General features: G+C 29.3%; 1 protein-coding gene across 1 annotated transcript in view; it reads right to left on the reverse strand.

Moving 5' to 3' along the window:
* Positions 1 to 15,316, reverse strand: part of LOC147078061 (paired box protein Pax-6-like) — a 154,654-nt gene extending 139,338 nt beyond the window's left edge. The window contains exons 1-3 of the mRNA XM_085940103.1: positions 15,307 to 15,316; positions 13,887 to 14,052; positions 5,891 to 6,071 (exon numbers count right to left, since the gene is read on the reverse strand). Of these exons, the coding sequence (XP_085796229.1) occupies positions 5,891 to 6,071; positions 13,887 to 14,052; positions 15,307 to 15,316 (357 nt within the window). The remainder of the gene's footprint in view (positions 1 to 5,890; positions 6,072 to 13,886; positions 14,053 to 15,306) is intronic.
* Positions 15,317 to 18,237: the final 2,921 nt, after the last annotated feature.

Raw genomic sequence — 18,237 nt, forward strand, 5'->3', positions numbered from 1 at the left:
TCAGATGTTGGGCGGAGTGATATAGAGACTGCGATGGTAACAGACTGGATACGTGTATTCGAGTGACATTTTCATGAATCATTATTCGTAATTTATATAGTCGAAAGTAATACCTAAACATTATATTCGAGTACATAATTATATTGAACGAGTCAGCGGTTTAAATACGAGTAGCTGTGAATTTTATTTATTATTACAGTCATAATATGATATGATACTATGGAAATGGATATTAAACTAATTTTCCATCAATCTGCTGACTCAGGTAAACAGTTTTTTACCGGTATATGAGTCCTGGGAATTTATTATTGCGGTCGAATAATTTGATATATTAAAAATAGATATTTGATCAATAATATACTGACAGCTACACAAGTAATACAGTCAAGCGGCAATTTGGGACCGAATGGCCAGATATTTTGCATACTGAGGGATTCAAAAAGTATTTTTAGATTTCTATTATTATAAATTCATTTATTCTTCTTAAAATTGTCTAAAATACACTTTTAATTTATTTGTGCATTTATTGCTGCTTTTTATAAGATTTGTTTTTAGCAGTAATACAATGCAATACAAAATTTGAAGTCGATTTTAGTATGAAAATAATTTGACAAAAACGTTGTCGATAAGGAAAAATTACAAAAGATTGCTAACTTCCATAGAAGACACGCGGAAAAGTTTTAGGACGAGTGGAAAGAGAAATGCCAGAATCGGGGATGGGAGATAGGGTGGGGGGTGGCGCGCCACTGACAATTTTACTCCCGAGATAAACGCTAATATTTCCCGTATATCTGAACGTTAATACCAAAATCGACCGTAAATCTGGTTTACCGGGTTACTAAAAATACAATAGAAAACATTTATAATCTACCCATATAATTTGCTGAAATATTTAATGTACAAGAAATTCCACTCCAATAAAACATATTTATTATAATTTAGGAACAAAAATACAGGAAAATATTACTTTTTAAGTGGACACGTGCCGTGTGAAAGTTGAGTTTGAACAAGATGTCAAAATTATAGGAAAGATGTAAGTATATTTATTTATTTAAAAAATATATATTAAAAACATAATAAATTATTAATTTAAGACGTTCAAAACATGATATTTGTAATAAAAATGATAGGTAAATGGAGTTATAAATAAAAAAAAAAACAAACCAAAGAATTAATAGTCGATACAAGTTACCTGACAGAAAGCCAGCTGGGAACCGCGCTACTTTTCATACCTATCAGATTTTGGCAAAATTTATGAATTCAAGAATGTAAACCTAACGTAACCTAGCTTCACTTAATTAAACATAACAAATAATCCAGTATATCGGCTATTTTCAAAATTTATTTGCCTCTGGCTTCCTGTAAACCGACAAGAACTGAATAGTCAAAAAAAAATATCCAACAAAACAACAAAAAAAAAATATATGTAGAAAATATAAATACGATAAAATAGAATTTTAAAAACAAAATACAAAATGACTACGTCTCTAGCAAGCGCATTGACCAACCGTATAGCTCTCGCTATTGTCACTTGATAAACTTGGCACGAGGAAACAATTTTTACACAAAAGAGGTAATGGTAATCTTTTGATGAGTGCAAACAAAATAAAATTTTCCAGAATATCAGGATTGGAAAGTATATGATGCAGGGAAAATGCTTTAAGAGCAAAAATGACCTATGAGCTTCAAGAAAGTAAAAAGCGAGCATGCTTTGGAGAAAGATAGTCGGAAAGAACTCATTTGAAATATTATCAAAAGGAAAATATGTATACATCGAAATATAGATGTCGATGAAATTTCTTCTAGACTCTCTCTAAAAAAAGGTAGTAAGAATCCTCCTAAGAACTCCAGATAATTTCGTACTAACACCAAGTAGAGTGTACGTATGACATTTGGATTCTTGACAAGTTTAGCTTGTCTCTTCTTAGTAGCAGAAGTTATGTTTAAGTCAAACAATATACCAAAATCTTTGGTCTCAGATTGACGATTCAGTAAGCTGTTTGACATAGTATTACAACATTATGCCCTATTTACATTTTCATGATTATAATATACAATACAATATCAATATTATAGAAAGGTATTATTGTAAATGTCGTCGTTTAGAATTGAAAATAAGGCCATATTTTGGTACATCAGATGTCCGTACTTATATCAATAAACATGCATGATAATATCTTTTGTTTTAATAAAAAAATATTAATATGTAGTAAAATATATTTGAAAACTATGCATTGGACTTTGCAATCGACTCTTCTTTTGGAGAAGTGGTGATATTTATATTATGTGTATATTGTATTTTATGGTGGTTTAATATATTATTATCACAATGTTCATTACTTCCTGTGTATTTGAATCCCATTTGGTATTTTTAGAATAACCTCTTCGTGGATTCCGTTCTTTAAAAGATTCCGTTTTTCAAAATAAAATATCTGTAAGAAAATTATCAAAATACCGTTCGTTACCGTTTTCAGCTTCATTTTAATAAATATTAACGGTCCGTATAGGTATATATAATATAAAAGATATTCTTAAAAGATTTCATATTATATACTCAATGAGAATAAAATGCTGATTGTGAATTATCTTTTTCAAATGCCAAATTACTAAGCAAACAGCGAGTAATAAGGAATGGATAGAAGATATCTCACATATTGAACAAAAAACATGTAAACAGTAGCAAATGAGAGATTCGAACCCGTAATGGTTCAAATACACTCTATGACGATCGGTCATATATATGTCGAAAAACCCGTTTCTTATGTTGGCGTCCTGTGTCACAGGGTGTCACAGAGTGTAAATACGATGTCATAGCTGTCATACAATATGTATGTATAAATGTCGGAATGGCATAGATTTGATCAAAGACACTAAAACGCTCTTAGCATATATGTGCCCGATCGTCATATAGCCTATTTGAACCTTTACTCACGGCTTCAGAAACTGACGTACTGGTACTGCTGCTGCTAGGCTGTTGGTATTCATCAAATTGAAGTATACATCGTTGGGAACCTTATTATTGGTAAAAAAAATAATTTTAACTATTGTGTAGTACCTACCTACATAATATAACTACATACCTTTATACATATCATGAACATATTTTTTTTCGTTAAATGAAATATTGTCTTCTTGGAATATAAAAAGTTGAAATGTAGATTTCCTGAAAACTTAACGTAAAAAAATCCCGGAAAAAATTCTAAATATATTTGGGAAAAACGTTCCGTAATTCCCAAAAGCGAGCTTTTTTTATATCCACCTTACATCACCGCTAACATTACCTTTGTATAAGAAGAATTTAGCAGTGTCGCACTTGTAATTAATTATATATATATTATGTAATAAAAAAATATTAATAATTATTGAAACTGTTAATGAAATCAATTGATAAGAAATAACAATAATATTTAAGAATTTTATATCAGCATTATCATCAGCCGGGGTCAATTCACTGCTAGATGAAGGCCTCCCCTAGCTCTTTCCACTTTTCTCGGTCCCTAGTTATTTGCTACCACGTACATCCACCGAACTTTATGAGCTCGACTATCCAGTGGGTTTTAGGGTGTCTATGTGGACGTTTAATGCCCCTTGTGTACCACTGTATAACGGCGGTTGTCCAGTGGTTGTCCACTCACCAAGCGACGAGTTTTATATACTCGTATATATTATATTTAATAGTTTTATTTAATAACGATTGTCGATAATTTCAAGATTTCCTGAGAATATAATAAGAATAATATTTATGTTCTGCCTGATTAAATCTTAAATTTATTTTTCCACAAATCTATGAGTTCTTTTGTAAGGTATTGGGGTAAATATTTTTTTATTCCTTTCCTTTTTTTCTTAAACTCTCACTATTTTCATCGATTCATAAATTATTATTTTCTCTTCTATCTTATGTCATGATTTAAAAAGACTTACCGACTTAATAAGTTTTTAGGTGTCACATTGAAATCAAGGTATAATTTAATGTGAATGTTTAATTTCAGGGGATTTATGACTCTATATTTTATAATTAAATCGTGTATAATAATGATTTGAATGCTATTCAATTAGTGCTTTTAATAATAGTATATATAATATGTATTTCACATGTGTATCGTGTTATTATTTTTGCGAGAAACAAGACTTTTCGTAAAAAAAAATTCTTAAAACGAATATTAAGTTTTCTAATTATTTCTTGTCAGTTTTTATTATTTGTTTATATGCTCCATCTAAAACACGCCGAAATAATTCAAAGTAAAATGTATAGCGAAGTTATTAATGTCAAGTGCCACCGCTGCAAATTTTCCTCCAGTCGAGTGATTCCGCGAGGGAAAGTCTAGCTGCGAGGCTGTCTACACACCTACGCTGTGCGAGCTTCTACGCCATATCTAGCTACGCCGAATTATTTGCAAAGAAATTCCTGCGATGTCGGGGAGGGGTGCTACGAGCTACGCTACGCCAAATCATATTTTAAGAGTGTTCGTAAGCGAGGAGATTTTATGGGTCTTTTCATACATAAACGTCTATCTTTGGAACCTTTATAAAATTTAAAATTTCGTATTGATCTTTGCCAAAGACACAATGTCTATGTTTTTGAAGTTGCCTCTAGTGCGAGTATTTCAGATGAAATTTAATTATAATATAGTGAATACATTTTATTCTAAATAATGACTGTGTTTAATTTATATATATATTATGTTATGTGAATACCAACACATTAATTTAGTTTATATAAGATATATACACCTAATAGTCTTGTAATACGCAGTTTGTGCATTATCCTGATACAATTATTTACCTTCTCAGAATATTATAATAAACCCAGGTTATTAGGAAAGAAATGACTCTACATTTTAAGATAACATAACATTAATTGTTGTTTAAATATTAATGGAACGAGATATATATTTAAATATATATTTACTAATTAAAGTAACACACAACATAAAGATATTATTAAAATAAATAATTTAATTAATATTAAAACCGATTTAGTCCGTTTAAAAGAACATTGAAAAAGGCTGTTTATCCAAATAGGATTATTTTTAATTTGTGAAAATATGCTTGTTGCTATTTTGTTAACCAATTTGTAAAAATATAGTAAATATATAACTTACCAACTTTAATTCTATTAAGTTTTTTTTCTTCCATAGAACAGATTAATAAGACATAGATAAAAAATCAGTCATCATAGAAGAAGAATTTCGCATCAATTTTAGCTTATGATTTAAACATTTAAAATTAATAATGTCCTCAGACATTACCGCTATTGATTACGTGACCAACTTCAATGCATATTATGATACATATGTAAATATTGAAAAGAACATATTCGTAAATGTTTCTAGAAGTCTATCCCATATTTTTCCATACTCTAGAATTATACCTTCTTACAACAACGGGCAGAAACTAACGCATTTTTCATTATTTGTGTGGACCTTGGTGTTCTCTAATAATTTTTATAGTATATTTAAAATATTCATGAATTATTCCTTGAATATAATAATAAGTTGTAATGACCAAAAACAAGCTTTTGCAATGAGCAAAACTGTGTAAATGTAATTTTTATGTATACATAATTTTCTTTTTTTAATTTTTGATTAAGAAATTAATAATATATTAATTAAATTACGATAACTCAAATACACATTTAGTAACAAGGTAAAAATACAAGAATTTATATATATAGCATTAGATTTAAGAATTCATTATGTACCATTTATGTAGGTAAATACAAATATTATAAATAGATTTTGAATAACTAACAAGGTAATACGGAACAAAATAAATATGGTAAATATCTATCAGTGTTGTCATAAAATTGCGCTTATTCACAAATTAAACAACGAATAAAAAAATAAATAATACACTTTTGCATGATGATAAGATGCTAAAATTTACTTACACTCGGAATGTTGTCATTGGTGCAAACGCCTTCCTGAAGGAGACGATCTCTGATCTCCCAGGCGAAGATGCTAGGACACTCTCTCTTATACTGGCTGATCTTATTCACCACTTCTGCTGTCGCTACGCGAGGTTTGGAGCCTCCGATGGCTCTGGGTCGAATAGAACCGGTTTCATAATACCTAGTGCAGAAAGAGTAATTTAGATTGTGGATATAGAAGTCAGTAATTTTTAATGTTATATATCGGTATGTATTAATATTATAGAATACATATTTAGTTATTACTAAAATTAAGATTATAAAATTAAGAATGAATTAATAACCTAATAAACGTACAATTTTTTTTAATCTAGATTATTTATTAACCAAACGGGAATTGAATTCTTATTCCATCTATCCGCTATCGTAATCTGGGGGAGAAGCTTTACCAATCCAGCTATTAGATCAAATACTATACATGTTGACTTTTCTCAATATTTATTGACTTTGGTATTATTTAAAATGTATTCAATACTGGTGGTAACCATGTTATACTTAATAAATATTTGAGACTTTGAGATATTTTTCGCTTGTCATCAAGTGGTATTTTTTCACCTTTTTTCGACGCTTAAGGTTCGGTGAAGAAGCTAATGAGTCCGAAATGTCAAGGAAAGAAGAAGAAAGAATACGTGGTTAGAGCCCGATTATTTCGACTGGCAACCAGCTTTGGTTATTTTAAAATTTAAATCAACGTATTATAGGTAAAATACCTTAATTTTGTATTGATTTATTGGAGCGGTGCAAGTTGTAATATTTGTTAGTATTCCAATTTTATCAATAATAATCCATGTAAATTATTAATCTCTGAATTGTCGATTTTTATGCATAGCATAATTAGTTATTTCCTAAAGTATCGGTCTTTATTCTTATTTACTTAGTCAATACCATAAACAATAATATTGATAATGAATAAGAAATCATTACATAAATAATTGCTTCGAAACCTATTGTGTTATTTTGTTGTCTATTTTTGTTATTAATCGTTTTGTTTGAACGATTTAGTTTATGATGCGTGCAGTGGCGTACCTCCGTCGACGTGCGGCGGGGCGTAAAATGGGAACCCATTTTGGAAGCATCGACTCCCATTATATTATGGGGGTACCTACCTCAATTCACACCGACCCGAGTATCATAATATAGTCTCGTGATCCAGTGTGTACAGTTGTTCTGAACTCGTTTGATATAAGAAAAATATGTTTTTGATTATCAATAAAACACGAGTAACATACGATAAAAAATATCTGGTATATTGATGATAGTCTATCTTCAATAAGGATGGCACATGATTAAAGAATAATGGTTAATGTATTATTTCAGTTTTGATAGAAAGAAAAAATTCGGTGGTAGATGACATTAGATGGCAGTTAGTCATAATTCGAAAGGAGACATTCCAATCCCTATTATCAAAGAATTATAATATCACGAATTTAAGACAAAATCCAATACACAATTATTGTTTTGCTATGTCGAAGTGATTAATAATTTTCTTTTTATTTATTATTATATTATTCTGGTAACATTAACGCGTCCAATTTTATTTATTGAAGATACGCGATTTGAAACACCTCAGAAACATACGTACCTACCTACTTATTAAAACAAATACTTTATATAATGGCGTTACCCATCAGACCGCGAATGAAAAAATAAAACTTTATAGACATATATTTTTTTTGGAAATATATTAAAAATATATCATAAAGTCTTCCATTTCGGATAAGTATGTCAGCATTATTCCAAGAAATGGCAGTATGTGTATAATATATATAATTATTTAAAACAATCAGTCGAGGTTACTGTAAAGTACAGCATGTATACACGTTCATTTTCTATGGCCGGCTTACCGTGCACGGAATTATACAGTACGTGAACATGTTTGAGGCAACATCCGGCTTTAAAAAGTAGATAAATACTAGAAGGCGAGTATTAAAATTTCTTATCCAGTTATTTTATCGTTTAAAACATACTTTAAATTATAATTTTTCCACAGTTTATGTATGGATTGTCATTTAGATTTATTAAAAATGGCAAAAATACAAATATTAAAATAAAATTGTTATTATCAATACCGTTCTCATAAAAATTACAGAAATGTCTGAAAACTCTCGATGGCTAATTTAATTAATTAAACTAATTAAAAGAATTGTGTAAATAATGGTAAGAAGATTGAGAACCGTTGATCCCATGTCAGCAGCCTAATACGATAAGACAATATTGCATGAAAATATTTGTGTAACACAATCCAGCGACATGACGTTGGTACGTACACAGGTACGAGTCTCTAGTAAGGAATTTTACGCTAGGCGTATGACATAGGCCGCTCACCGCAGGCATGCTGGACCGTTTCGACAGATTGGATTACACACCTATCTACTTGCCATCAGGGGAATTTAATAGTTCAGGTAAATACCTGGAGTTTTGTAGAACACTGCTTCCCTATCTATCAATTATAAAATGTGATTTAATCACCATTGGTACTCATCATGGAATGAAGACACTTTCAAATTAGAATGGAAGATTCATTATTACTTGATACTAGGGAAAACAATTATTTTTACTAGACGATTATTTACAGCCTACCCTACAGTAGATCCTGCAGTCGGCCGAGAACCTGAATGGTCTGTAGCGCCAACTTAACTAACTAACTACCCTTAAAAATAAATTTTAATTATCAAAAGTATAATTTATATATGATTAACAGACTAACAAAACCGTATAATATACGTAATGTAATGTAATAGTTATCTCAATGTACCTTATATAGTAACGTTATGGCATCTTATATATACACACAATTGACACAATATCACAAAACAGATTAATAAATAGAAATGTAAAAGCCAGGTTTTGAAGCAGGGTACTTTATGACAGTCAAGTCATAAAATCCAAGTATAAAAAACGTGCCGATTGCCCTCAATATTGAATGCACGTTACATTTACGCAACAAACTTTAATGCATATTATTATCATACAGACGTAAATATTAATTGAAAATTACATATTTTCATAACACTCGAGATCCGTAACCTGTTATACCACACCCAGTAGGGTAAGCCAGTTCTCATTAATTCTGTGTTCCCTACACAATTCTTATGAGTTCAAAGGATTCTGTAGTCTATACCTATATACTTTGATAATATTTCTGTATACAATGTGATGGACCATCTGTTGGGAATTATCGAAGCAGATCGGCAAATTGTTTAGAGAAAAAAAAGCTTTTTTTGATTATACATTTAGACTTTTTTTATTACAACGTTTTTCTTAGCTCGTATTCTTTTAACTAAATTCCCGACTAGCTAGACATTTGAAACTTTTAGAATATATCAGAACACGATGCCAATGCATTTTTTAATACTTTTAGCCAACTTTAAGTGGAATTGAATTCATTTTCAGTTAATTCTGTTTTGTATGAAAAGTTATTTCAGAAGAAATCCGTAATCCAATCCACTATTATTGGTTGCTAGGGGTCTGGGGTCCTAGTAACTAAATTATTAATATATACGTGCGTTACTATGGAAATCAATATGAATGTCAAAATGATATTTCAGTATTATTTCTATCAAGTACACATTTTTTTTATCGTTTTAACTAGTCAAGTCAAGTTTATATGATTCAACAGAAAATTTAAAAACGTTGTATATAAAAAGTCATTTTTATCTTGTAATTATTCATATTATGTATGCCGACAAGTAGTAGTCAATGGTAGTCAATCATTTCCCCAAAAATAGCAAAACATTGTCAAAGATGGCAAAGCCTATTCAGAGAATCATAACTCTTACTGGGGTGGAAGACTGTGTGAGACTGAATGCTTTAAAAAAACGAGTATCTTGTAATGACGATACTGAAGACATGAAGCAGAAAAGATAAGAATGATGTGTGTAGGTAGCTTTAAGTCATATATTCTATTTAGGATCTAAGGATATACTAGTAAATAAATACCTTCTTCATTGAAATAAGTTAAGTAATGTAGATACGATGTTTTATATAATTCGGGCAGAAAAATGTAATTTGACAACACATTATCATATACAATAATGATTATAATAGTTATTTAAATTATATATATATATATATATATAATATTCACTATACCATGGTAAGAAGTATTGCATGCATTTTATGGTATGCACTGCAAAAAATAATATTATATTATCCCATTACATATTATGCAACTTTTGATTTTGACAAACACGATTATAGGTATGTACTTAAAAATACTATTAAAATTTAAATAATATTTGTTTCTTTTGCTTGTAATTATAATATGTCATTATTTTTAATTTTATTTTTCCGTAATAAAATAAAAAAAGTATATATAATATTATTGTTTATTTCTTATATAATATGTTTACATATAATTTTGTTATTTTTTTTTTGTAAAAAAAATCTAGATAAAAACACATTTTTTTTTGCTTGAACCACCTCTATTAATAAAGGAACCTGTTATTCGAGACTAACACATTTTATTCCCAATAGAGCAGAAAAAGATATGATAAACTTGACGACTCATATTACTAGGAAAAACACAAGATTAAAATATTACATGTCTACGGTATAATTTCGGATAAGATAATTTTGGTTTTGTTTAATTGATATGCCGTTTTTGTATTTTGTATTTTATAGTTATGTCGATAAAATATACTATTACGTTGGTCCTTAAAATGTTATAGAATAATCAATATTGATTTAATTTATTTTCTCTGTCAAGTGATATTTTATTTAGTAGAAAATAAAACTTGAATAATAAGTATGTATCTAAAAGTTTAAATTTTGACAGTAAATTCAATTTAATTGAACCGATATTGCCTATCTGTCAATATTTTATTCTGGCTTAAGGCTATACTTCAGTTGAGGCATGGTCTAAAAAGATCGTGGCTAGGCGATGCGCGGATTGTGCAAATGACGCGTGCCGAACGAAATATAATTTGTCATAAAAATCCAACACGCGTCCATTTAATGTTTATTGTTATATTACTAATTCTTTCGACCATGTCCGATCCTAATAGGATCATATGGGCCTCCACAGAGTAGAGGTTTGTATTGACAGATTTTGTTTTTTACGAGAAATGCATGTCAGCCACTTGCTCAACCTATTAGGTTCATACCCTGACACACACAAATTGAAAAACAATATGTATACTTGCCAGACTCGGGATTCGAACCTGGGACCCACGGCGTTATAGTCCAACGCTTAAGCCGCGCGGCCACCGTGAATATTACTAATAATAATAGTATATTGATTGACATGTTTTCTTTTTTAAGTACATACGTAAAGTTTTTTAGCCATCTTTACACGATTATAACAAATTGACGTGCGAATACCTCGGCTGTCGGTCTCCGATTGACTAGTGAGAAATTTCGTCGCGCCTACTGTTGAAAATTATTTACCGTTTCAATGAAGTACGCTCTTCAAAATGCTTGGATGTTTGACAGGTAGAACAAGTCAAATTAAAAACTTAAATACCTGCCTGCAACTGGTAAGTATATATAATATAAATTGTATCAAATTTAATATGTTCCTAGGTACTCGTATGGAGTAATGAAATACGTAAAATTTAAAAAAAAAAAAAATTAAATGAAGTAGGAATTAATGCATTTATTTATATTCGAGATTATTTATTAGGTAGACAGGTATAATATGTATATTATTATGACATTATTGTAATATGTTGTAAAGATCAGGCTGTATATTTTAAAGATTTAATTAATATTTATATCAGGTGTGGAACGTGTTTTTGATTTTTATCAATATTGAACATGCATAACTAATTACTCCAAAAACAAGTTCGGTGTGAGAACATTATGAAATATATTTTTTTTATTAACTGCATTTTTACATTACGGTCTATTAATATAGTAAGTACCTACATACTTATTTTAAAAATTGTGTTTCATTTGTACTCAAACAAAAATGAAAGTGTATCAATCACTGATTCTTATTTTTATTTAAATAAATTTTGATTTCAGTATTGCAAATACACAGTTAGATATTATTATAAGTATTACATTTAGAATTTTAAAAAATATATAGAAAAACAATAATAATGATAAAAGAGTAAAACAAAATAAGTGACAAAATGTGAAAAGTTAAAAAGAGGTATGTTCGAAATAAACAGTACTAAAATTCGTCAGTCAAACGTATTTATTTTCATTGAACTATCACTACAATGTGTATATAGTATTTGTTATTTTTCAAAATCCAATTAAGCCTTGCATAATCCAAGTTATTGTGGATAATAGTCAAAAATTTCACGTCTATCTACAAAATATCTAAAATTATGCAATTAAACCATACACAATTTTAGATATTTTATAGATAGAAGAATATTTTTTTTATCAGTTATTGCTTTGTTTAGGGAGGGTTTAATTAAATTTTAAAAACTAAACAGCACCATCTACAAATTGTACATATTCTTAGTTCAATGAAAACAAATAAGTACATATACTTTGAATTTAAATTCTAATTAATAAAAATTGTGTACTATCGTATCCGTACTACTATGTATCGGGGACAGATTTCGACGTTGCCATATATTAAAAATTATTATGTTTCATTCTTATTTAATACAGGCTTCCCTGTTCACTAACCCATCGGAAACCTAAACAATAACTGATTATTATACTTATAATTATTATTGTTTTTTTATCCTAATTCTAAAATAAAAATGATCGTCAGCCATTTTTTACGAACCCGATAGAATTGTCCTGAACGTTGCGACATCACATTTTCTACCACCCTTCTTATAATTATTAGATTAAAATCTTAAATTTTATATCGTTACCCTCACTATCTCGCGTATAATGGCATATTCGGACGACCCCTAATAAAATATAGAACTAGAAAATTTTCTTAAATTTAAGAAATGTTGATATATTTATTATGCAAGTTGACATATTTTTTCAATGTTACTATATTTTTGTTGATAAATTATTTGTGAAGGTAAATTCAATGTTGTATGTAATCTATACGTTTCCGAGTGCCGCATGCCTTCGCAAAACCAACGACCACATCACAGGTTGCGCTTTTTCTCGTTGACAGCATGTCATCGCTGACGTATAAAAAACTCACGAGAGTATGTTGTAACTCAGAACTCTAACGTCAATCTATCACTGGACAAAAATACTGTTTTTTTAATATACCTACATAAATCTAAAATAATGATTAAAATAACGTTTGCATGTATCTCGCCTACAAGTGAAAGCAGTCTTAGAACATCGCTTTGCCTTTTCTAATTGCCTACTAAAATTTAAAAGAAAATTATTAAATTTTCAGTTCTAAATGTGCTTCAAGAATTTTTGCCGATTATCTAAAAATGGCGAAAATATAATATGGAAGTTACCGACCATGAAACCAATAACTTTTATTGGCCATAATTAAATAAATTATTTCATAAAAGTAAATTTGTATTCTTATTGCAGCAATTCTTTTATTACCATCACCAAATAGACAGTAAATCTAATCTATGCTATTAGATTATTTCTGCATTACATTTTAATAAAGTCGTGATGAATACACGAAATTAGTGTTTATAGCAGTGGCGACCGGTGAGTTATTTTACTGGGAGTTCACTTTTTTTTTAAAAGTACCTATGTTATTGTTCATTTGTATGAGAAATCCATTCTTCTGTTTTCTGACACAATTTTTTAATCATACGTTTGTTGAAGTCAGGAATGTCTTGTATCGTTCTTTTTTGGATACTGAGCATATATAATGTGTTAAATATTGGCTGCTTGATGGTGTTTCTGCTAAAACACTTTGTCCGTTTGAGTGTGAAAAAACATCTTCCAATTTCCACTGATATCATCGGAATAGTGCAAATTAAGTTTAATAGTAAAACCGTTTTCGTAAATTTTATGTGTCAATAAGTTTTTTTTTTGCCACTGGTTTATAGTCTCAGATGGCGTAGAGAATAAAACATATTTAGAGCTGGAAGGGAATGAAAAAACTTTTACTCACCTCCCCAAGATCTTGGAGACGCATCCATTGGAGACCTGGAGGATTCTCGAGATGTCGCAAGGCCTGGCTCCAGAGTGCGCCAGCTCCACGATCTTCTGCCTGGTGGAGTCAGGAAGCGGCCGTCCCCCTACAAATACCCCGCCCAGTTGGTTAACACCGCTGTGACCTGCCAGACACACAACACACCGGAGTCACTCCTAGTGACGCCACTTCATCGTCAGAATAACCGACACTACTGACACCCTCTCCACATTATTCATCATTCATCAGTTATATTAGACAAAGTACAAGTACATACTAATAACTAGATACACTGTGTAGGCTTTTGTCGTACACTACCCTAGAAATAAACTGTCGTAAGTGACCACATAAAGTCATTTACGTGTGATAATTGACGAGTTGAGGATTAAAAGAATTTAAGTGTGTATGTAGCGAATTGAGGAAATCGACTTCAAAGTTAAATGTGTGAACAAAAAAATGACATACTTTATTTATTCGTGTTTTAAAGCAAGTTGATCATTCAAATCAGATACGTTGCTATTAAAACAATAAAAATTATTTAATTCATTTACTGCTAACAATAAAATGCTTATATTATATTCTATCACTAACCATAATAAACATTCTTATATTCAATGAATAATTACTTAACAAGATTTAATAATATAACATTATTTTATTGAACATACATAATTTGAAAATACTTTTGGCAAATATAATATATCACGTAAAAAATCTTTTTGAAAAAAAACCATAAACGAGAAATTATTAGCAAGTGCAAGTACGTTATAACGAAAATTTGTGATCCTGACACCGGTTAGTAATTAAGATAATTTAATACTTTGATATAAAATACAAACGCCAATTGTCAATAAGTAACGCAATTTAGAAATCACTTTAGAGAGTATTGTAATAATCTAATTAGATAAAACACGTATAGCTTAGAAGTCAGCTTCGAATCCTGCTGGGTGTCGTGTTTTTCAAAAAGATTCTTTCTAGTGGTAATTTATTTCGTAAAGGTTTTTTCAAATTATGTAGGTATATAACACTAATCATTTACGTATTAAATATGTACGTGGTGGTATGAATCTGTTCGTGGGTCATATTTCACTTATATTCTTTTAATCGCCAGTCCTTCAAGTACGTTACAGATTAACTTTTTGTCTTAATTTCGGGTAATTTTAGTAAAATGAAGCTAAAATATATATGACACAAATAATGAATACAATGACAACTTACAAAATTTTGAGGTAGGTACACTGTCATATTGACTTATTGACAGAAAAGGTACAATGACTTACATAATATGCACATACGATAATGTTTATTAAAATATAATTTATTAATTATTATGATTCTAATATGCATGACGAATCGACGATGTACTACAAATCAAATTTAGGTTATATTGTGTAATCACCGTAAAACATTTTTACTATGAGTGAGTTACAGATACGACTGTTTACCTCGGGTAGAACCTACATAGGTATATTATATTATAATATTATGATATATATTAATTTTATTCTAATAAAATAAGCCAGTCTACCTCTTGTTATTATATATTTAAATTAAATGCACACAGCCTCCAAGAAATATGCCCCTGTTTGAGAAAAATACAAACATACTTACACTGTAAAAATTTAAAGAGAAATATAATTTTAATATGAATTATATTAATACTATCGAGAGAGGGCACTTGATGGAATTCGAATTTAAATTCTAATGGATTTAAGTTAATTAAATTCCCAATACGTTACCCAGTAATTACGATTGAACGCCTATTGATTGTGTTATTAGTGAGTAAGTTATCTATTGATTTATTATTTAAGATTTTGACGATTTATAAACCTATTGAATGTATTATTGGTGATAAGGTAGGGTTTTTTTTACAAAAACTTCAACTATTAATAATTTTGTTTATTATATTTTTTTAATTGTGATTCTTGACTTTATAAGTAGGTGATACAATTTTTACCTACTTTATTGTATTAGTTATAATTAAGTGTATTCGTTGTAAGTGTGTATTTACCATTGGTGAGTACTCATGGAATAGTAGGTACAAAACTTAAACCCATTAATACGAGAATGTAATTATTTCAATTTGTGAATATTTCGTTAATATTGACGTACTCGTACTACGTAGCAAAAGTATTGTAATTTATACTATACTTATATTTCGATTTCTTAATCAAAAACATTAAAATGCTGTGATTAGTAAGTTTTTTAAAATTTAAAATTGGACTGTTTTTTCACGATAAATTGAAGATTTTTTTTTAATTAATTTTTTTTTTTATTTCTAATAAATTGATCAAATACCACCCACAGCTATATGTAATATATAAAATGATAGAATTTGTATTTAAAATTAATTTAAAAATCCTACCTAGTAATAAAGTAATAAAAATATTACAATCGCTGCAGATCTGATCACTACAATCTTGTAACATCCCTTAGGTATAATAAATCATTTATGATCCTAAATGCCAATGCGAAAGCGACGATGAAGATATTATAAATCTCGTTATTTGACAATGTCAGCTTTATGATAGTCAAAGACGAAGGTTTCCTAAAAAATTAAGAAGTTAAATTGATCAATAAGTACTTACTACCTACTTAATATTGAGGAGTTTATAGCCCAGCCAAATATCAAAGCGTTTTTAATATTTATAAAATTTATATATAATAGAATATAATATTATGTACCTACCGATTAATAATAATTTATAATGTTTTGTTTTTTGTTTTTATAGTCATTAATATTATATAGATGTACAGTGTATAAATTTACAGTTAATAATAAATCTAAGCTGAGACTGCTGAGAGCATCTTAATTTAAAAAAATATATATATTATATCTATGTAATTTATATTATTATCATAAAATAATGAATAATTTGGAATTATATATCATTATAATATAATATTACCTACTAAAAAGAAAATCAACATTATCTCATCAGGTCAAAATGAATTACTGCCATAATAATATTTAAATGGGACTTTGAAAACTATATTAAATCCGTTGTAAGAATAATAAGTACTCGCTACGCACGTATAAAGTTATATCGTACGGAAGCTCCAGCGGTGGAAAAAGTGTTCAGTTTAACATTTTCAGCGTTTTAACATTTTAACGTTTGAGCTTCGTTTCATATCGCGCGCTAACTGCCCTCGCGCGGTATAAACTTTTTAATTTCGACTGCAAAAGACCATAAAAGAGAACTTTCCCAGAGAGGAGAATGCCTTTATCTCTAAGACAGTTTGAAATTATTATTTCTTTGAAACTAAAATACGCTACCGCCGACTTTTATCTTCCGCGAAATCAAATATTATTTTACATTAAATATTTTACTCGGCGTACACGTCTTTTATCTGGCTTTAATGAAAAAAAAAGTTGTATGCATACTTGTAGATAGTGGGACTAGTGGCTCAAAGTAGTTACTAGTTCAAAGAAGATAATCAACAAAGAAATCTTGTTTATTTATCAATAAATTAAAGCAGTACCTACCTATATAGATTATTTTTCTGTTATTATGGTGGAGACTCAGATCCACTAGTATAAGTTGTCCACTGAGTGAGTGCGCCATATCACCACCTTACTATTAAAACCTCCCAAGTCTGTTTGAGAATAATTTTGAAGGGAAGGAAAAAACGTAATAAAAACAATATTTTAAATACCTCTCTAATCGATGAATCTGCTAACCACTGGTTGTGAAATACGAGGTTTTATTTCCACGTTTTAAACCACGAGACTTACATTTTATTCTATAATTTGTCGATAGATGGACAGTATACTAGTCTAGACTCTAAAGAAACGAGGTTTTTGATATGATTTAAAATATTTTTTTGTTTAAATTTTGTCGAACAAACTTCATTTTTCCATAATATCGGACTTACGAGGTTTTAATGGTAAGGTGACGATATGCTAATATTTTACATAATTCAATACTTTCTATACTGTTATGAGCTTAGTTCTAAATTCAAACACCTGACGATTTATGATGGTTTATTATATATCTATCTATAGGGGCGTCAAACGGCAAAATGTCGTTTCCATTGCAAAATTGTAGGTATATCTGCAAAATCTCAAATTTTCAGGGGAGCATAAAAACAGTTTACAAAATGTGTAGCACTTGAATCAATTAATTTAAAAAGTGTTTCCATAATTTCAACGAAAATGCAATTTTTGTAAATTGATTGAATGTGTGATTTTTGCAGTTTTAATTATACAAAAATATCAAAAACGCATATTTTGCAGATATACAATTTTGCAATGGAAACGACGAAAATACAAAGTATGCAGATTAATACAGTTTAAAGTGTCGAATCGAGATTCAATAATGTGACCATA

The sequence above is a fragment of the Rhyacophila brunnea genome, unplaced genomic scaffold (genome assembly GCF_057557595.1).
Source record: "Rhyacophila brunnea isolate RB1 unplaced genomic scaffold, BYU_Rbru_1.0 scaffold_12, whole genome shotgun sequence".
NCBI classification, from domain to species: Eukaryota; Metazoa; Arthropoda; class Insecta; order Trichoptera; family Rhyacophilidae; genus Rhyacophila; species Rhyacophila brunnea.